Source organism: Dromiciops gliroides, chromosome 2, assembly GCF_019393635.1.
Source record: "Dromiciops gliroides isolate mDroGli1 chromosome 2, mDroGli1.pri, whole genome shotgun sequence".
Lineage (NCBI taxonomy): Eukaryota > Metazoa > Chordata > Mammalia > Microbiotheria > Microbiotheriidae > Dromiciops > Dromiciops gliroides.
Window position 1 is genome coordinate 8,796,918 of NC_057862.1, and position 20,830 is coordinate 8,817,747.

Genomic DNA, 20,830 nt, shown 5'->3' on the forward strand with positions numbered 1-20,830 from the left:
CTCTTTTTCCACCAGCTCATCCATTTCCTTGAGTCACTTTTCCAATTGTTCCAGGAGTTTATGCATGTTCTCTCTCTAACCAGATTTAACCTCCTCCAGGGAACATTATCAATTTCTCTGTTTCATCCCCCCCCAGGCCCTAAGGACAAAGCAGAGCTCAATAAACGCATGATGAGTTAATGAGTAAATGATGGGCAAGAAGAATTATTATGAACAATTCCACAGCTAAGGACAGAAGATTTGCCAGGGCCCCCAAGGGGGAACACAGAGGAATCTGTTTGCTGAAGAGAGAAAGCTCATGGTGCTGGAGACCCAGGTTTAGAGAAGCCACTTCTGGGCCAGAATCCCTTGTCTTCTCCAGAGGACAAGGGTTACCCGGCTCACTGACACCAGATGTGAAAATGAGCAGGAGAAACACCGAGCCGGGCTCCAGATCTGTCCAAATAGCCGGCCATGGCCTTCCTCATATCTAGAAATGCAGGCAGACCTTTCCACCAGAGTCCAATCCAGCAAGGCCTGATTCAACACCGAGCGGGTGCAAGGCACTGGTCTGGGGGCTGCAGGTATGCATGCAGACAACAAGAACAAGGGCGGGCACACTCTAAATCTTTGTGAAAAGTGCAGGATCCAGATGATCAGGGTAATTAGGACACACTTTCACATCACTGCACTAAAGCAGTTCAGCAATAAGGAAACAGGCCCAAAGACACAGGCCTGAGGTCAGAGAGACGAACCAGCATTTCACCCAGGCTTTGGTCTGGGCCCAGCACCAAGGCAGGGTCTCTCAAGGGCCACTGAGGTGCCTACTAGGAGAGAACAAGAGAAGAAGCCAAGCCCAGTTTCCGTAGAAGACTTTACCAAGCAAACCTCCAAACCCTGTTTACCATTTCCCAGCAAAGGGGGGTGGGTGGAAGAGGTGGCTGCAGGATCTAGAACTTGTGATTTTCCTACTGGAGGACTGGCACATTGGTGCAAGCACTTCCGGCTGTCAGTCTGGGTTAGCCAGAGGAGGCTCTGGAGGTTAGTGAGATCTGTATCTGGCCAATGTTCTTAGCAGCTCGATTGAATTTCTGCCGGTTATCAAATGAGATTAATTAATATAAGCCATGTGTCCCAGCATAAGACTGCATTGAGACTTTGAGGACACCCTGTCTATAACATGCTACAGAAACTTTAAAAGCAATGCATAAATGTCACTTTGGGATTACCATTATTCATTAGTGTGATCGTGGTTGCTATAAACACTGGAAAAACTTCGGGCACCAGTGACTGTATGACCCTTGGCAAGTCACTCACTGGTCAAAATAAGGAACAACAACAATCATAACAATAATAGTATCTATATATTGCTTTAAGAGTTTCACAAATATTCTCTCATTTGATCTCACAGCAACCCTAGGAGATGGGTGCTAGTATTGTCTCCATTTTACAGGTGAGGGGAACAAAGCAGGCAGAGGTTAAGTGACTTACCCATAGTCACACAGCTAGTCAGTGTCTGAGAACAGATTTGAACTCAGGTCTCCCTGACTCTAAGCTGCACTTCGAAGGCATTTTGGTGCCCCAGAAGACTAGAAGTTCCAGAGAATTCAGAAACCTGCACCATTCAAGGAAATTTTCTGACTGGGAATTCCCCATAGCAAAGAAATCACAGGCCCAGGCCTTATATTCTCTTATTATAAAAACCACCAACCCCCCCTCCCCTCCAAAAAAATTGGAAGAAAAAAAAAAACTAAGAAGGTTGGACAGATATTATTTCAATTTTGTTCTTATCTCGCAGTGCCCAGGACCATGCTTAGTGAAAGGAGTAAGGGCTTGGGGAATGTTTAGGAGCATCAAAGCAAATAAAGATGGGGACTGGAAAGCTGTACTGAAGGGGTCAACTATTTCAGATCCAATAAAGGCACATGATAGTAGTTTACAAAAATAAGGAAGAACAAAAACTCCCTTCCTGAAGAAACCCTGGTTGTGAAGAGCGTTTCAAAGATGGAGTCATAAATATACAGAAACGCCGGGCTGGGAACTCCTTTTCCCCATTTCCTCATTATCAATCAAAGAACATCTATTAAGCACCTACTATGTGTCAGGCACTATGCTGAGCATGTCAGAGTCTCAAATCTGAGTGCTCATGACTTCATGTCCATTCTCAATACTGGATCATTGACTCAGAATGGATTTGAGTCAGAACACCCAGCTTCCCAAGAAAGGTGGCCTCATGGTACCAGATCTAAAACTATATTATAGGGCAGCTAGGTGGCACAGTGGATAAAGCACCGGCTTTGGATTCAGGAGGACCTGAGTTCAAATGCAGCCTCAGACACTTGACACTTACTAGCTGTGTGACCCTGGGCAAGTCACTTAACCCTCGTTGCCCTGCCCCCCCCAAAAAAACCAAACTATATTATAAAGCAGCAATCATCAAAACTATTTGGTACTAGCTAAAAAATAAAGAGGAGGATCAGTGGAATAGGTTAGGCACACAAAAGACAGAAGTAAGTGAATATAGCAATCTCCTGTTTGAGAAATCCAAAGACTTCAGCTTCTGGGATGAGAACTCACTATTTGACAAAAACTTCTGGGAGAACTGAAAAATAGTTTGGCAGAAACTAGGCATAGACCAACATCTTACACCATACACCAAAGTAAAGTTAAAATGAGTACAAGATCTAGACATAAAGGGTGATATCACAGGCAAATTAGAAAAGGAAGGAATAGTTTACTTGTCAGATCTATGGAAAGGGGAAATTTATGACCAGATGAGATAGAGAGCATTACAAAATGCAGAGCAGATCATTTTGACTACATTAAATTAAAAAGGTTTTACATAAACAAAACCAATGCAAACAAGATTAGAAGGAAAGCAGAAAGCTGGGAAACAATTTTTATAGCCAGTGTCTCTGATAAAGGTCTCATTTCTAAAATATGTAGAGAAGTGAATCAAATATATAAGAATACAAGTCATTCCCCAATTGAGAAACGGTCAAAGGATATGAATAGGCAGTTTTCAGATGGTGAAATTAAAGCTATATACAGCCATATGAAAAAATTGTTCTCAATCACTACTGATTAGAGAAATGCAAATTAAAACTATTCTGAAGTACCACCTCACACATATCCGATTGGCTAATAAGACAAAAAAGGAAAATGATGAATGTTGGAGAAGATGTGGGAAAATTGTAACACTAACGCACTGTTTGTGGAGCTGTGAAATGATCCAATCATTGTGGAGAGCAATTTGGAACCATGCCCAAAAGGCTATAAAACTGTCCATACCCTTTGACCCATCAATATCCCAAAGCAATCATAGAAAAGGGAAAATAACCCACATGTACAAAAATATTTAAAGCTGCTCTTTTTGTGGTAATAAAAGAATTGGAAATTGAGGGGATGCCCATCAATTGGGGAATGACTAAACAAGTCGTGGTATATGAACGTAATGGAATACTATTGTGCTGTAAGAAATTATAAGCAGATGGATTTCAAAAAAACCTGGAAAGACTTACATGAATCAATGCGGAGTGAAATGAGAACCAAAAGAACATTGTACACAGTATCAACATTGAGTGATGATCAACTATAATAGACTTAACTCTTCTCAGCAATACAATAATCCAAGACAAGGCCAAAAGACTCACGGTAGAAAATGCTCTCCACAACCAGAAAAAGAACTATGGAGTCTGAATGCAGACTGAAGCAGACTATTTTCTCTTTTGTTGTTGTTTTTTTGTTACTGGTCTGGTTTATTCTTTCTTGGCGTGTTTTTTTCCTTTTGTTCTGATTCTTCTCTTACCACGTGACTAGCATAGAAATATGTTTAACATGATTGTCAAGTATAACCTATATCAAATTGCTTGCTGTCCTTGGGACGGGAGGTGGGGGAGGGAGAAGAATTTGGAACACACACAAAAAAAATCTTTACATGTAATTGGAAAAATAATTTTTAAAAAACTACCCAGGTTCCAATGCTTCCTCTACTACTTAGTAGCTAAGTGACCTTGGACAATACAGTTCCCCTCTCGAGGCCCCTGATCTTCAACTGTTAAGATGAAAGGGTAGGGCCCAGTGACCCCTGGGGTTCCTTCTATCGCTAAGGCAACTACGCTGTGATCCAGATGGTCTTTCAACACAAATGCTCAGAAATGGGACTGCTCCAGTTTGAGACCATTTCCAGGCTTCTACAGGCATATGGCGCTCGATCAGAAACTGGCAGCTAGAGAAACATCACTTCAAGGTCAAATCGCTGGCTCCATCTCCACAGACGGAAGCTTGGCACCGATGTCTGAGCGTCACAAAAATCGTTTGTGTCTTATAATAAAACACCTTCCCAAGAAAGGTCTCCCACGGTTTCCGTCACAAAATGATTTGACACACAGGGAAGGAGGCAGACGCAAGTCAAAGCCTAGCTAAATTTAATGATGGGAAAATATATTTAGAAATCCCCAACTTCTTCTGAGCCCAATGCTTCCTGTAATTTCATCTATTCTTATACTAACTGCTCTTCTTTCACTAAAATGCCTGTTGGAGTTGGTGACACAGAATCACAGGCTCAGGCCTTCTCAGAGAATCAGAATCTGAGAGTCAGAGGGGAACTTGGAGGCCTCTAGTCTGCTCTTCATCTACAATGGCATCCAACCATACCAGAACATTTCCAAAAAGTGGTTATCCAGGCTGAGCTTGGAAATGTCCATGACTTCTCAAGGGAGGCCAAGGATGGGTCACCCATGACCGCTCAAGGAAGGCTATTCCTCTTTAGAACTATGAAGACATTTCTTCTAATATTAAGCCTAAATCTGCCTCTTTCTCTGACACCTCTATCTTTGTTTTGTTTTTTTTGTTTGTTTGTTTTTATTTTTGCAGGGCAATGGGGGTTAAGTGACTTGCCCAGGGTCATGCAGCCAGTAAGTGTCAAGTGTCTGAGGCCGGATTTGAACTCAGGGACTCCTGACTCCAGGGCCGGTGCTTTATCCACTGCGCCACCTAGCTGCCCCCGACGCCTCTATCTTTAAAGAAGCCATGCCCATTCCTTTTTTGTTTTGTTTTTTTAAGTGAGGCAATTGGGGTTAAGTGACTTGCCCAGGGTCACACAGCTAGTAAGTGTTAAGTGTCTGAGGCCAGATTTGAACCCAGGTACTCCTGACTTTAGGGCCGGTGCTCTATCCACCTGGCTGCCCATGCCCATTCCTTTTAATGCAGCCCATGATCTCATAGTTTTAGGGGCTACCACATCACTTAACTGATTCATATTGAGCTGGCTGGTCACTAAAACACCCAGACCTTTTCTGAATAACTGCTGTCTCTCCCTAGATACCTCTGAAGTTTATTTTCCGTATCCCCAAGAGGAGCCTTTACATTGATCTCTAAAAAATTTCACCTTATTGCATTGAGCCCCATAAGCTGGTGGACCAAGACCCTTTGGGATGCTGCCTCGTGCATCATCATCTTTGTGCCAACTGTATATTTGGAACTGACCTCACTGGTCATCTTGACTGAGAATCTGCTGCTAATGCTTTCTAACCAAGAGTTCATACAGATGGTCCTCACAGACATCCAGCAAAGAGGTGCCCATTGTACAATGAGGCCATCCAGCCCCAGAGGGAGAGTCAGGACAAAGATTCTCTTTACATCAAGCTGAAATTAGCAACTTTTCCCTACTGATCCCATCTTTCCTTTGGAGTCAAATTTGGCAAGATTGATTCCTCCTCCACGTGCCAGCCGTCCCCACTCTACCACACACACCGCCCTATGCTAAAAATCCCAAGCTTCCCTGGAGGATCCTCAGTCTCTCTCTCTCTCAAATCTCTCCACCAGGTGAGAGGCATTCTTCTGGACACAACCCAGTTTTCTCTACCTTTCCTAAAATGCATCACCCAAAAATGAACCCAACACTCCAGACACAAAGTACCCAGGACAAAAGATGGGGGCACTGTCATTTCCCTCCCTCTGGACCCCATACCTGATGGACCTTGGCAGGGCATTAACACTGGGCAAAACACTATCACCAGTGACCAGACTGAGTCCTATCAGCTTCAATATCACAAGAGCATCCGCTTGCCAGAATAGCCAACCTAAACAGGTTAACTATACACACACTTTACGTTTTTGACAAACTGCAGATTTGTCTTATTTTTTTTTTAAAAAAAGACATAAATGTCTGCTGAAATGTTGAACCAAATATACAGAACGAACAATTCTCTTGGAAAAATAAAATGCTACTGTCAGAAAACAGCAGTGCCTAGGAGAGATTTTTTTTTTAAGGAAAGTTATTTTGTTCACGTTGATATATATTTGTTCCATTGGTCACAACAACCGCTCGACATGTCAGAACACAAATAAATCTTCCTTCAGGAGTGCTTGGCAAAGCTTTACAGCTTGGAAATTACTTCTCCAAAACACTTTTAAAACAATAGTTGGAGGGTTGTTTTCTGAAATTAAACATTAAAAAGAACATTAAATAAATGTTTGTGGAATGGAAACTAGAAAGTGAAGCTGAGCTGGGATGCCATTGTGTCAGGATAATCGGGTGGAAAGTCCTCTTAGGGAGCCTGTGTAGACAACTCGTTGCCAATTTCATGGCTAATTTTGTCACAGAGAAGGGTGATCCATGGAGAATCAAAATAAAAGCGAGGCCCTGGAGACACAACAAGGGAGGGTGGGGGCCCCTGTCCCATCTCCAGCGGGATGTTTGACACGTTCCACCCTCCCCTTGGGTTGAGCAGGGAAGCATGGAAACCAGTCGCGGCCCATGTCTGATCTCAGGACATACACATCTCTCTAGGCCACAGATCACAGGCCAGAAGCCGGGTTACATGGGGCACTCCTCTGTCTAAGGCAGCTCAGCTTTTGTTATCCTCATTTCAGAGACTGCCTCAGTTTCCTTGTCTGTAAAAAGAGGGAGTGAACACCATGGCCTCTAAGGATCCTCCCAGCTGTTGATTTATAATACCAGGACTCTGGAAGGCTGGTGTCTAAGGACAGAAACCCCATCTCACAAGACTTCAGATGACATCGGGACAAAGCATGGTGCCCAAGGAGAGAGCTCTGGACCTGCATTCAGAGGCCACTGAATAGTGATGGCTCCTGGGTGACTTCACTTTCCTCCTCCATAAGTGAGACCGCATGACCTCAGAGGTCCTTTCCAGCTTTCAATCTATAACCCTTTACAAAGGAGACCTGCCAGAATGGGGATGGCTTCATCTGACAAGACAAGAGCCCTGTATGGTGATGGTTTTCAAGATTATCCCATTAAAGGGATTCGGCATTATTTGAGGGCCAGCAGAGAGCTCGGGGCACATCAAGGATGGAGGAGAAGGAACAGAGAGACACAAGAAAGGGAAGCTGAAGGACTAAGATATCAGCCTATGCCAACACATAGCCTAGAGGAAGAAAAGCAATCGCCTAGGGTGGTGATCAGCCAAGTCTCAAGCCACTCAGGAGAGTCGGAAAGTGCCGAGCAGCCCTCCTCAGGTCTGCTTATTTAAAGAAAAGTAAATTCAGATTACTGCCTCGCAGAGAGGGCACAGACATATGCAATAAAAGTATTTAAAAGCATCTAAGAGGGGGAAAAAAAACTTTCATTATACACACTGAGCACGATTATGCTCCTTGCAAAATATACTCTGGGGCCTTCAGGCTTCACTGAGTGCATAATTAGGGCTTCTCTCCAGCCCACAATCAGAAACCCTTCTCTCCCTGCCTCCCTCCCTCTCTGCCTCCCCTCTCCTCCTGTCTGGCTCCCCCAGGGACAGAAAGGCTCCTTCAGAGCCCTCAAGGGCGTACCTTGACTCGGACTGTTTGATCAGACACACTGCCCATCATGTCACTGATAGACTTGAATAACTGCAGCAAGGATTCCATGAAGTCAGCTTCCCCCTTGTTTTCATACAGTCTGCAAAGAAAGCAACAAATGGAATTAATGGGGGTCAGGAGTGACCTGGGCCCAAAACAATGGGCAGAAAAGTGTGCATATGCACACACACATTCACACTCACTCACACACACACACACACACTCACACACACACACACACACACACCTGCATGTTTACAACAACGAGGATATTTATTTTAGAGCTTACCAAGGGCTTTACCCATGATTTCCTTGAAGCCCCATAACAATCTCAGGAGGTCTCTATCCCAGGTATGTGTCATCTTCATTTTAAAGAAGAGAAAGCTGAAGTGGAGAGGACTTGGGGACCTGAAGCCCATATTCACACAAATACTAACTGGTCAAGCGGCTAACATGGCAGCTTAGTGGGGAAAGCACTGGACGAGGAGTCAAAAAGATGCAGGTCCACCCCACCCAGGACACTGCCTTCCTAGTGACATGAGGAAAGTCATTTAACCTCTCTGTGTCTCAGTCCCTCAAATGAAAAATCAAAGGATCAGATTAAGGGTCTTTGAGGTCTCTTGCAATCCTAAAGCCAAGACCTTATGATTCACTGTCCCATAGAGATACATTATACTTATAGAAATAGAGATGCTGATCTTCTGATAGATGATAGATAGACAGATCAATCAATAGATAGACAGATAGGTAGACAAAGACAGGCAGAGAGATAGCTCTTATTTGTGTTCCCAAGAAAGGAAGGAACTAGTAGCAAAGTACACAGAGTACTTGACTTGGAGTCAAGAAGACCCCAATTCAAATGAAGTTTACTAGCTGTGTGATCCTAAGCAAGTCACCTGACCTCTACCTCAATTAACTCACCTGTAAACTGGAGATAATAACAGCACCTGCCTTCCAGGGTTATTGTGAGGATGAAGTGAGATAACTTATGTAAAGTGCCTTGTGAAACTATATAAATCCTAGGTTTTATTAGCCATGATTTTATCCAACACCTGCAGTTTTCATGAATTCAGAACTTTTTACTAAAAGCAGAACATAGTTCACAGATGAGTGACATCCCTGACATGTTTCCTATGAGCTAATTTTTTGGTATAGAAAAATACTCCTACGAGCACTAAAAGAAATTCTAATTTAAAAGAAATCTGGAGGGGGCAGCTCGGTGGATAAAGCACCAGCCCTGGATTCAGGAAGACCAGAGTTCAAATTTGACTTCAGACACTTGACACTTACTAGCTAGCTGTGTGACCCTGGGCAAGTCACTTAACCCTCATTGCCCCACCAAAATAAATAAATGAAAATTTAAAAATAATAATAAAAGAAATGTAGGATGGGGCAGTGGATAGAGATTGGACTTGGAATCAAAAAGACTTGGGTACAAATCTGTCCTCAGACACACTAGCTTTATGACCCAGTACAAGTCATCTAACCTCCCCAAGAGTCAGAAGAGATTGGAGTTGTGGCCTCTGAGGATCCTTCCAGCCCTAAATCTATAGTGCAATGAATTCTGTGCTCAAAAACAAGAAGTCATCAAGGAGAAGAAAGAACAAAACATAGCTTTTGCATAAACCCGAGATTTCCCATAAGAACCAAACAGGAGTTTGGCCACATTTAAAATTCAGCCACTTCAGGGAACCTTTCAAAGGAATATGCAGAGTAAATGTATATTCAGCACAAAGTTAATTATCAGGCCACACCTTTGCCATGGTCAGCATGGAAATAGGGGTGAGGGCCACAAAGCAGGTTGGAAATTACCCAGAGACTGGAAAATTATCCAGGTGTCTGATTTGATGACCTTAAATCAGAGAGCCACCCCATTTCTTATACAACTTGCAGAAGTGGGATGAGCAAAATACAAAGGAACATGGGGAAAGGCCACTCATCACTCATTGTCGGCTTTTAAATGTTCTTAGTGTCATCAGCAAGAACACAAGTGACACTTGCAGCCTTTAACTTTATCCAAGCAACAATGGGGAATGATACGGTGGCGGCGGCACTTTGGCTCCAAATTAATAATCATTCCCCAATGGGACACTGAGTCTGAGACAGAGGGGATACTTCACGTGGCCGTGACCAAGGAGAGCGAGAATGAGAATCTGGCCATTGGTGTTTTCCTAGGGGTGGAAACTTAGAGCTTTCCTCACTTAATTCCATCTCTCTGAAGCGGGTTCTCTCTGATGTTCTCATTAATGGGGTTTTTTAGGCTCACAAACACCCCACCCCCTGCCAAGACAGGAGCAATCCCTGTAAGGATTCATGAGGGGGCTTCTTGCCACTGAACCAATCATCTAGAGTCAAACTGCTTGTTGTTTTTCTCATTTAAAAACAATCATTTGGAATAAGAAAAAATGCAAATCAGAACAACTCTGAGCTTTCACTTCATGCCCAGCAAATTGGCAAAGATGGCAAAAAAAATGAGTGGTCAATGCCGGAGGTGCCTTGGCAAGACAAGCACACTCCAGCACAGCTTTCTTAGCACAATATAACCAGATTCAGAGCAAAACTATGACAACTATTCCTCTTGACCCCAAAATCCCACTGGAAGGTCTTTTTTCAAGGAGGTCAGTGACAGTAACAAGCCACAAACGACCACTTTTTGTAATGACAAAGAATCTGAAATAAAGCTGATGACCAATGACAGAAAAATGACTGCTCCAATCATCATACATGAACACGATGGAGTATTTCCTAGGAAGAATTGTAAATGCTAGGAAGTGATAAAGGTGAAGAATGCTGAGAAAAATGGAAAGACAGAAATGAATGACAAGTAAGCAGAACAAGGAGAACAGTATAAATAACATCACCAAAGAAATTTTAAGGAAAAAAAACAAGAAAACAAATAAAACTGGATGTTAAAAAGTTATAATAACTATGCTTTGGCCCCAAAACAAATGCATGAGGAAATACCTTTCCCAGCTTCCCTGAAGGGGTGGAGGGATACGGGGGCATAACAGTAATGTCAGACTTATTTAATGTTTGGATTAGTTTTACTAAAAAAACTTCCCCCATTCTTTATGGTAAGAAATGGCTTTCATGGGGGGTGAGATGGCTGGGACCGAGGAATATACTGGAAAATGTAGGCAATGTGAAAACAAAAGACATAAAAAAAAATTATGAAAAGAAATGTAAGATTCTAAATGAGAAAAAATATGGATTTACATGCATGGAAAGAGAAAGGGATCACAACCACTGATATCAATACCCTCGGCTCAAAGGATTCACCTATTTGTTGGAGCTTTGAAAGAAAAATTAGTGTCAATTATCCAGAAACAACTAAATCCCAGTGAAGAGTCTTACTGAAGAAAATACAGCAATGCAGAACGAGCCAAAAAAAAAAAAAAGATGGGAAAAAAACTTCAAAACTTTATTTCAACTAGAGAAGGAAAAACACACTTGTCAATTCTATCTGGGAGCTCATTTTTTTTCCCCTCAAGAAAACAAATGCACTGCGGGTTAGGCAACAAAAACTCTCATTTGTTTTTCCTTACATCTGAAAATACCACAGACAATCTGCCAAGAGAGGAATCGGCAATCTGAGGGCAGGATAGGGGCTTCTTCCCGATTTTTAAAAAAGGCTTTTTTTTTTTTTCTGTGACCTACAGAGAACATTCCAGTCCTCCCACTGCTTTCTATGGAAACCAAGAATTTGAACAGCAGCAACTTAGGATCTCTTTTGAAGACAGGGATCTGGAAAAGGCTAATAAAGCCAAACAGTAGGAAGAATTATTAAAATTCTTTATTCTAACATCCTAAAACTTTAGATTTCAGGGTCACCTTCTTCCCATATAAACAGGGAGGCCTCCAATGTTCTCCACATCAATTTGAGCACAGGTTAAAAGAAGACAGAATCAAATCAGAATGAGGTTTGTGCCTCATTAGCTCAGTTTCTTCTTTTGGGGGGGAGGAAGGGGGCTGTGGGTATGGGATGCTGATTACTTATAGTGAGGAGCTCAAATAATGTGTTGGTTAGTGTGGTTGAGCACTGGGCACTGCCCTGGGCACTACCAGGTCCTAGTGGAGATAGAAAACTCCTTATATAGCACCAGGCCCTTTCTATCTACACACACACACACACACACACACACACACACACACTCACATACTCACTCACACTCACACACTCACATATCACACACACATCACACTCACACTCACATATCACACTCACTCACATATACACACACTCACACTCACACTCACTCACATACTCACACACAGTCATGCTCATACAGAGTTAGGTGCCATCTCCTAGCTGTCTTGACATTTCATCCTCACTTTGGCCTTTAAAGGGCCTTCTCCAATGGGACACTGGGCCAGCCTTAGGGCACGGGGCTCCCCTGGGCTCCTGGGCCCTTGGGCTGCTTACTTTCCTTCATGACAGCTCCTTGTTGTCTCATGTCTTTGCACTGACTCAGATCATCTGCCTGTGTCTCCAGCTGCAGCCTCCCTGTTGGCTCTCCCACAGCATAATGGTCATGGATTCCATTGGGTGCCTGCCTGTCTTGTTTGGTGCCAGGATCAAAATTAACAAAGCTCGTGCACGGTGCCACCCAGGCTGGTCTATTTCTGCTTCAAGGCCTGCCCAAGCTCCCCCAGAAGTCAAGCACACCCTGAAGGGTGAAACAGCCAGTCTATCACCACTGTACCTAGGCCGGGAGTCCACTCCCCTCCCCCCTTCCGACCTTAATGACCACCTGGGCACCAGGTCTCTCTCCTTCGGAATCATATCCCTGGTCCTCTGACCCAGGTCAGTTCCCTCTTCAAGAAGCGCGGCTTATTTCTTGGTTCAATGCATCTTCCCTCTAACACCAGGGGTCTTGACCTTATTTTGTGTGTAGCATGGACCCATTCTCTGAATAATGCTTTTAAATGCATAAAACAAAATCCCAGGGTTACAAAGGAAACCCAGTGTATTCCAAAAAACTGTTCATATAAACACCCTTCATCATCTCTTCCCTCTGAAGGTCCCCAGTGGCTCCTTTCAGGCACTCCTCATAGTCTACTTTGAATGAGAGCCACTGTGTCGCTTTCGCATCTCTGTCCTACAGATAAAAACCCCTCAGAGGAAGAGCCCCATCCCCCTAATTACTGCAGCTCTCTCATCACCTTGCACACAATAGAATTTCAGTAAAAATTTATTAAAGGCATGAAAAAAGGAAAACTAAGAATTAACATCCCACCAAAAATAGGTTTCACCATGTCCTGTCTGGGCATTTGATTTGTCCAGAGCTCCCTCTTTCTGATCTTCAGGATTATTTAGCTTTTTGTGAATCCATGACCTAACTCCTGCCTTCAGTTATCAGACTCTTGAGGGTAAGTGCCCCCACTCTTGATGCAATCCCTCACAGCCCCCAGAATGATGCTGCAACATGACCATCCTCAACATTGTCCCTGTCAACAGGTGACAAGCCTTGGAACGTTACAACCCACACACCTCATGCTCTGCACACAACAATTACGCTTGAATTTTCAGGGTATGTCAATATATTTCTTTTCTTCTTGTTATCTTGAGGGTGCCGCCTAGATTCAGGCAGCGAATACAGTGTGAGAGAGCCATGTGGCCAGCAAAATCCTTTCCAAAACCCATCTCACTTGGTGCTCACAGGAAACCTCTGCTTAGGTCCTTTTACAGATGACCAAAGCAGCCATCCTGAGGAGGACAACCTAACCTGTGACTACAGCAAAGGTCTTCTGCATACTTGATACGATGCTTCCCTGACCACCTTCCTTTTGTGGGTCAAAAAGCTCTATGGAAAAGTGAGGTGTTTTCAGCATGGTGGCATGGAAGGAGTCTTGAAATTGAAGCCAGAGGTCCTGAGTTCATATCTTCCCTCTGACATTTACTATTTCTCTGGCTCTCAAATTTCTCAACTATAAAATGGGGAACGGGGGATAGAAGAGGTGAGGGGAGAGACAGACACTCAATGGCCTTCAAGGTCTCTTCCAGCTACATAGCCTACCTAAGAATTTTGAGTCTACTTATAAAACCAATAAGCATCTAGGTGGCACAGGGGATAGAGCCAAGGGCCTAGAGTCAGGAAGCCTCATCTTTGAGGGGGCAAATCTGGCCTCAGACACTTACTAGCTGTGTGACCCTGGCCAGGTCACTTCACCCTGTTTGCTTCCGTTTCCTCAACTGTAAAACAAGCTGGAGGAGGAAATGGCAAATCTCTCCAAGAAAACCCCAAATGGGGTCACAAAGAGTCAGACACAACTGAAACAACTAAACAACAATTTAACACCAATAAGTGTCACTGTGGAGGGCAGACCTGGCTGGCAAATACATGAGCCTATCTGCTCCCCTCCTCCCTGTGAGGAAGGGGAAAGCTGAATCCTTCCCAGGTTCTTCCTGATGACCCCTGTCCCGAGATGGTTTAGGGAGGGGTCTTTCCTCTGCCCTCTCCCTTCCTCCCCCTTTCTCTCTAGACCCTGAATCAGCTACATCACAAGGTTCAACAATTAGCTCACGTTTTAGCCTAGAGGAAACCCGATGGTCTTTGAACCATATGGTCCCTAAGGCCACTTCCAGGTATAAAGGAGGATCCTGAAACCTGAGGGGGAGGAAGATGCAGAGGACACTGATCTCCTGGCTCCCATCCAGGTTGGCTCTACCTTGTATCAGGACCATGGCCAGGGAAAGCAGGACCATAAGCCAACAAGCATTTAGTAAGTACCTGGCCATGTGGGAGACACCTTGCTAAGGGCCTGAGTAGCTAAGCTGTGAGCTAAGGCTAACACACAATAACTTGTGCATTTAGAGGGGGCTTCAGGGACCTGAGGAGGAAGGATGCAGACAGGTCCCCAGGCAGATACAAGCCAGCTGTGGCGTCCTTCCTAGGACTGCAATGTCTGTGGCTCAGAAACAGGCAGGGCTCAGGGATGGGCAGGCTACACTGTCTGGGATCCATAAGAGGAGAAAGGTATGAACGTGGTGAACCCCTGTCCCTGTGCTATCGGCTGACCTGTGATCCGTCATTCAGGAGTATTTTTCTGGGCTGAGCTTTGCCTCCATATAAAGTCTCCTTCTTTATTGGGCCAAGCTTAGGAACTAGCTTCCTGCTTGGATGAGGGTCAGTTTTCCAGAACAGATGATGGGAAGACCATTCTGAGCCAGTCTCAGAAGTAATTCAGAGCAATCTTAGCCCCAGCACCCTCAGCTTCAAACATAAAATGTCCTAGACCTGAGTTTCTTAAACTGGGTTGTGACCATATGTAACTGAATGTGGGGGTCACAAAAAATCCGGCAACAAGAAAAGGTTATGCATACCTATTTTATATACCTATACACCTGGGATCGTGAAAATTTCTTGGGCAAAACAGGGTCACGAGTGGAAAGTAGAAGAAACCCTGCTCCAGACAGTACGTAGGGGACAACACGAGAAATGAAACCTCTAACAGGAAAAAGATGAGTGGAAACCTGTGTTTGAACCCCGAGACTTAGAAGTGATCTTGGAGACAATTTAGCCCAGGTGACCTTAACCTGGGGTCTGGGATCTTTTTGTTTTCCTTCAATATCACTGGTTTCCTCACAAATCTGATTGACCTTATTTTGTGCACCTAAAACCAATCCTCTGGGAAGGGTCCGTGGGCTTCAGCAGACCATGAAGGGGCTCCCAGATACAAAGAAGATGAAGAACGCCTGTTCTGATCTTCTGACACCCCCTGCACAGGTAAGGAGGCTGCCTGGGGTCACCCTCATGGATGGCAGAGCTGGATTTGGTCTCACGGGACTACACACCAGCAGAATCATAGACCAGCAACTGCAAAGGACACGCTTGGCCCTCCCGCTAGCCGTACACTTGACTTTGGACAGAACTTTGAATGTCCTGGACCAAATTCTATAAAAGAAAGGAAATGGATTAAATGATCTTTGAGGTCCCTTCCAGATGCAAAATTTGGTTGAGACCTCCTTGTTTGTTAGGGTTCTCTCTCACACACACACACACACACACACACACACACACACACACACACACACACACACAAACACACACCATTGTTTCTAAGATGAACTTTTCTTGGTTCTCTTCCTTTCCTGCCTATTCTTAAATTTTATTCTCAGACTCATGGTCTATAGCCCGAGTTTACTCCTTTAATCCTTTGTTTTTCTCATGCAGTTAAAGCACCTTTTTGGATTTTTTCCAACCTCCTTCTCTCTGCTGTCTCCTTCTCAAAAATATTAATCCATGAGGGAACTAACATAGCTAGAAGCCATACTCCACAGTAAAAAGTATCCATTGTCCCTAACCCAGGCCTTTTCCATAATTATTCTTCTCCCCACTAGCTATTCAAGTGAAGGAGAAATAATACCTCAGTACCTTAAACTTATAATAATATATATTTTATATCATAAAACAGCAGTCACCAAAACCATTTGAAACTGATTAAACAATAGAAATGTAAAGATCAATGGAAGAGACTAACAAGAAGCAGAAATACTTGAATTCAGTAACCCAAGGTTTAAGAAAGAACTCCCCATTTGACAAGAACTGCTGGTGAAACTGGAAATTAGTCTGGCAGAAATAGTGTTTAGACCAAGCTCTTACACCATATTCCAAACTATGGAGGCCTAAGAAAGGTAATGATTGGCAAGGAATTAGCATTCTGTTCTTAAGCAGAGTGGCTAGGACACTGGTCTTGAAGTCACAAGAACCTGGATTGAAATCCTGCCTCAGACAATGACTAATTGTGTGACCCTGGCCATGTCACTTAACTGATCTGTGCCTCAGTTTTGTCATATGCAAAATGAGGAGACTGAACTCAATGGCCTCTAAGGTCCCTTTCAGCTTTAAATATTATCTTTAATTATCTTTATATTATTATATTAAACATTGATTTGCATAAGACATTTGGATGAATTTGAATGTTTATAGTCAGTAACTTTCCTCATAATCCATATATTTGCCGTACACACACACACACACACACACACACACACACATATGTATATGTATATATACACACACATCTCCATCTTTGTGTGTGTGTGTGTGTGTGTGTGTCTCTCTCTTTCCCTGTCTTTCTTTTTCTCTCTCCCTCTCCCTCTCTCCCTCACCTCCCCTCTCTTACACACAGACACACACAGATTCTGAGTTTAATCAGTGGGGTTCAATCTACAAATTGTATTGTATCCTAGTTTGCCCCAAAAGACCCCGAGATAAAGATAGCCCCGGCCTTTAAAGAAAATCAGACCTTCTTTTTAAAAGCTCTATATTATATTTCCTTCTTAATTAGCCTTGGGAACAGAAGAGTAAACAAAAGCAGTTTATTACCTTGCAAGGTTCAGCAGTATACTAACTATGGATTATTAATGGACATTAGCCCCTTTATAAATTTTACGAAGATTCACACACAGAAAATAACTTTTTCTTTAGTTTTATTCGGATCATGGTGCACAAAATTGGATTTTAAATTCCCTCAATTTCTGCTTAGCTCTTATGAAGGTTGCCTTAGGCTGAGCTACATAAACATGAATGTGACTCAGAGGAAATATGAAGATATTGATTTTTTTCAATAACCTAACTTGGGTTTTGAAATGGGAATATATTACACTAGTTCTTTGCTTCTAGAGTGCAATGGGGCATTTCTGCTGCCAAAAATCTGCCATTTCAATAGAGCCCTCCTCACCAGGAGACACACTTGGGCCCCCAAACCAATATCAATACCTGCCACCGATCACAGAAGGGAGCAGAGAAGTCACCAATTCCAAGCCCCTCATTTTATACAGTAGGAAACCCAGGGCAGCAGAAAAGGATTTTGACAAAAACATAGAAGACAGATGGCAGAGGATTTGAACCTGTGTCCCATAATTCCAAATCCAGGGGTTTTTTCTCAACATACTACTCTGATTTCCCATGTCAAACCAACTATCCATCTATCCTGGTTCCTTCCCATGTGCAGGCTCATATGACCAATTGTCACCTCTTCTCACCCAGTGACACTGGGGCAATGAAGAAGGCACCCTGCTCCCTGTACAGGTGGATCATTAGCTCAACTGAATCTCTTCATTTTACCTACAATTTTCAGGAATCATCTTAAAAACCTCAAAGCACTTTCATATAAGGTGATTAATTTATATATTGAGAGAGGTGAGTAGTACAATGCGTGCCCAAACTCCCAAGCTCCAAAGGGGGACGCCCATGAAAAGAAAACAGCGGGGAAGAAAGAAGAAAAATTCAGAATTCCTTTTTTGTCCCCTGATAAGCCTGGTTTATTTCGGTTGTTGGTGAAAGAGGGAAAATGGTCACAGCAGTGGGGGTGACTGAAAGGGAGACAAGGGAGCCAAGGCCAAGGCACAGAGCGTTCACAGAATTCCAAAACCTCAACCTCAGGGGCAGTGCATGGTCATTCTCATCTTTCTGTAAAACACAACCACAGTTTCCAAAAGACAAGCTTTTACTCCTCTACGTGTGCGGCTGACGGCCCCTCGGCTAAGAACCTCACCCACCCCGCCTGAGAGAAGCAGCTCAGCGCCAGGGCCCCTCACAAATACTTAGTAAGTACCATTATCATCACCTCCTCTGCAGCATCAACAGACCGTGAGGGACCCAAGAAGACCCCTCCCAGTGCGGGCAGGCCCCTCAGCGGCCGTGAGCAGGGCCCCTTGGAGGGCGCGGACAGCACTTACTGGTTGAAGAGAATCCGGGAGCGCACAATGAACTTGAAGATGTACTCCAGGGCCTTCATGGCCTTGTAGAGAGGCTCATGGATGCCCGGCTTCTCGGCACTGTCCACATAGCTCCTCAGTACTTTGGTCAGTTTCCTGGGGAAACATAAGACATGAGTGATCGCTAGTCTCCTCAGTCCTGCAGGTGGAGGTGGACGGAGATAGCGAGAAATCATTTCCCCTGTTTTCAGGGCTTTGTTGCTTTCTCATTCCACATGTGTCCTTTTCCATAGCTAAGAGGAAGATCAGATCCCTGCCCATAAGAGGGAGGCCCACGAGGTCTGATGCTGACCCAGCCATGGAGGAGGAGCCCTGTGATGGACAGGAAATGGTCATAACAGCTGGTGGGACTAAAGCACTCTAAGGTCTGCCAAGAGCGGTGACAACATCATCCCCCGGACCATCACAGCAGCCAGGCGGGATACATGATAAAACTGAGGCTGAGGAGTACTCAGTCCAGTCAGGAAACCACGGACCCTTGGATGTCGACTCTACACCTCTGCTTCCTCGTTAAAATGGAAAGAAGTGAGATCCAGCTCCATTCGTGGCACGGATGTTAGCTGAATTAAACAGAAAGTTGGAGAGGTGGCCTGGGAGGGAGCCTGGAGTCCAGGGAGGGGCACACAAGGGCTGGAGGACCTCAGCTCAGGCAACTCTCTCAGGCTACCCTCATCAGAGAAGGGTGCTTCCACGCAGGGAGTGCCCGGAAAAGGTCATTTCAGGAAAGCCGAGAAGGAGAGACAAATGGGTGTTGGGCTCATTTTGACTCTCAGAACAGGCAAAAAGAACTCCACCCAAATTTTCCACCTCCTCCTTTTCTTCCACCTCCTTTACCTCCATCTCCGCCTTCTCCTCTTCCTCCCCCTCCTCCACCTTTGTCTTCTCCTTCTAGGGTAAGGACTGTCTGGTTCTTTGTCTTGTGTCCTCAAGGCCTAGGATAGTGTCTAGCCCAGAGCAGGCAAATAATCAATGTTGAATTGACTTCATGCGGGCAGGAGGCCCGAGCCATCCGCAGTGCCTCCCTGGCGGGCTAGCCTGGGAACCTAAGGCCCATGACCAATGTGGCTTCTGGAGCTAAATGGGCCCCAGGCTTCTATTCACTCACAAGGGACTTTTTGAAGCCTGCCTGCCTTTGCATCCATGGTGAAGGAAGGCTTTGCTTTTGATTTTTAAAGGACTGCTTAATGATTTGTGCTCTGTGACGCAACCTAAGAACAAACGCGGCTAGCTGTCAAAGGCCACACCCAGACACTCAGGGAGAAGCTGTCGCTCATCCTTCCTGTGCCCAGAACAACCTGCGTGAGGTGTGGGGTCTCATCTAAGAAGGAGAATAAGTCTTCAAGATGGCGGCAAGAACTCAAGCTGAGCCATTTCCACCCACTATGACTAATCACACATGGGGATGAAAGGGGGAATCAGAAGCCTGACTGTTGTGTGTACAAGGACATCATCCGGTTCTTCTGAAGAGACATTTAGGGAGGGAAGAAGAAGGAAGACTCTGTCTCCAACTTAAAATGCTGCAGGCCTCTTTCGAGAAAAAAGTAGATGAAGAGGAAGGATGGCTCAGTGAGTATGGTTTGGCAGTCAGGAAGACATGCATCTCCTAGATGAATGACCTTAGATAAGTCACTTAGTCTCAGGGCCCAGTGAAATGATAAAGCTATACAGGGAGAGGGACAATGATAAAGCTATACAGGGAGAGGGACTGTCCGACACAAATGGAATCGTGTGGTTTTGTGCCCCCCCCCCCCGCCCCCTCCCATCCCAAAGATGTATTTAACCAACAAGTAGGCAAAATGAAGGAACGAAGATTGAATGACCAGCTAAGGGAGGACTTCTTTAAAAGGTATTTATCTGCTTAACCCTTTCTGTGTCATGGAGCGCTTTGGCAGTCTGGAGGCCTAGCTGTGGACCCCTTAAATGTATACAATAAGATGGATTACAACATGACCAAGAAAATCAACGATAACAACATAAAGATGTCTTTTTTTTTTCTCCAGGGGTCGGGAAGATCTGAGTTCAAGCCCAGATACAGACACTGTGTGACCCTGGCCAAGTCATTTAACCTCTGTTTTCTCATTTTCCTCACCTGTACAAGGGAAATGAGAGCAGCACCTACCTCTAAGGGTTGTTGTGAGAATCAGAGGAGATAGTATCTGTTAAAAAGTACTTAGCCCAGGGCACATAGTAGGTGCTATGTAAACACCTATTCCCTCCCTTCCACATTCATGGATCTCTGCTCTGTGGTTATATGGAGAATATCAGAAGGAGAAAATGAAAATAACAACCCCCTCTCCCCCCACCCCAAAAAAAGAAACCACACAC

At 44.3% G+C, this 20,830-nt stretch overlaps 1 protein-coding gene across 2 annotated transcripts in view; it reads right to left on the reverse strand.

Moving 5' to 3' along the window:
• The window catches only part of DOCK1 (dedicator of cytokinesis 1), a 586,118-nt gene that overhangs the window by 431,546 nt on the left and 133,742 nt on the right, over positions 1-20,830 (reverse strand). For both annotated transcript variants that reach the window (XM_043984307.1, XM_043984306.1), the window contains exons 22-23: positions 18,467-18,601; positions 7,774-7,882 (exon numbers count right to left, since the gene is read on the reverse strand). In XM_043984307.1, the coding sequence (XP_043840242.1) occupies positions 7,774-7,882; positions 18,467-18,601 (244 nt within the window). The remainder of the gene's footprint in view (positions 1-7,773; positions 7,883-18,466; positions 18,602-20,830) is intronic.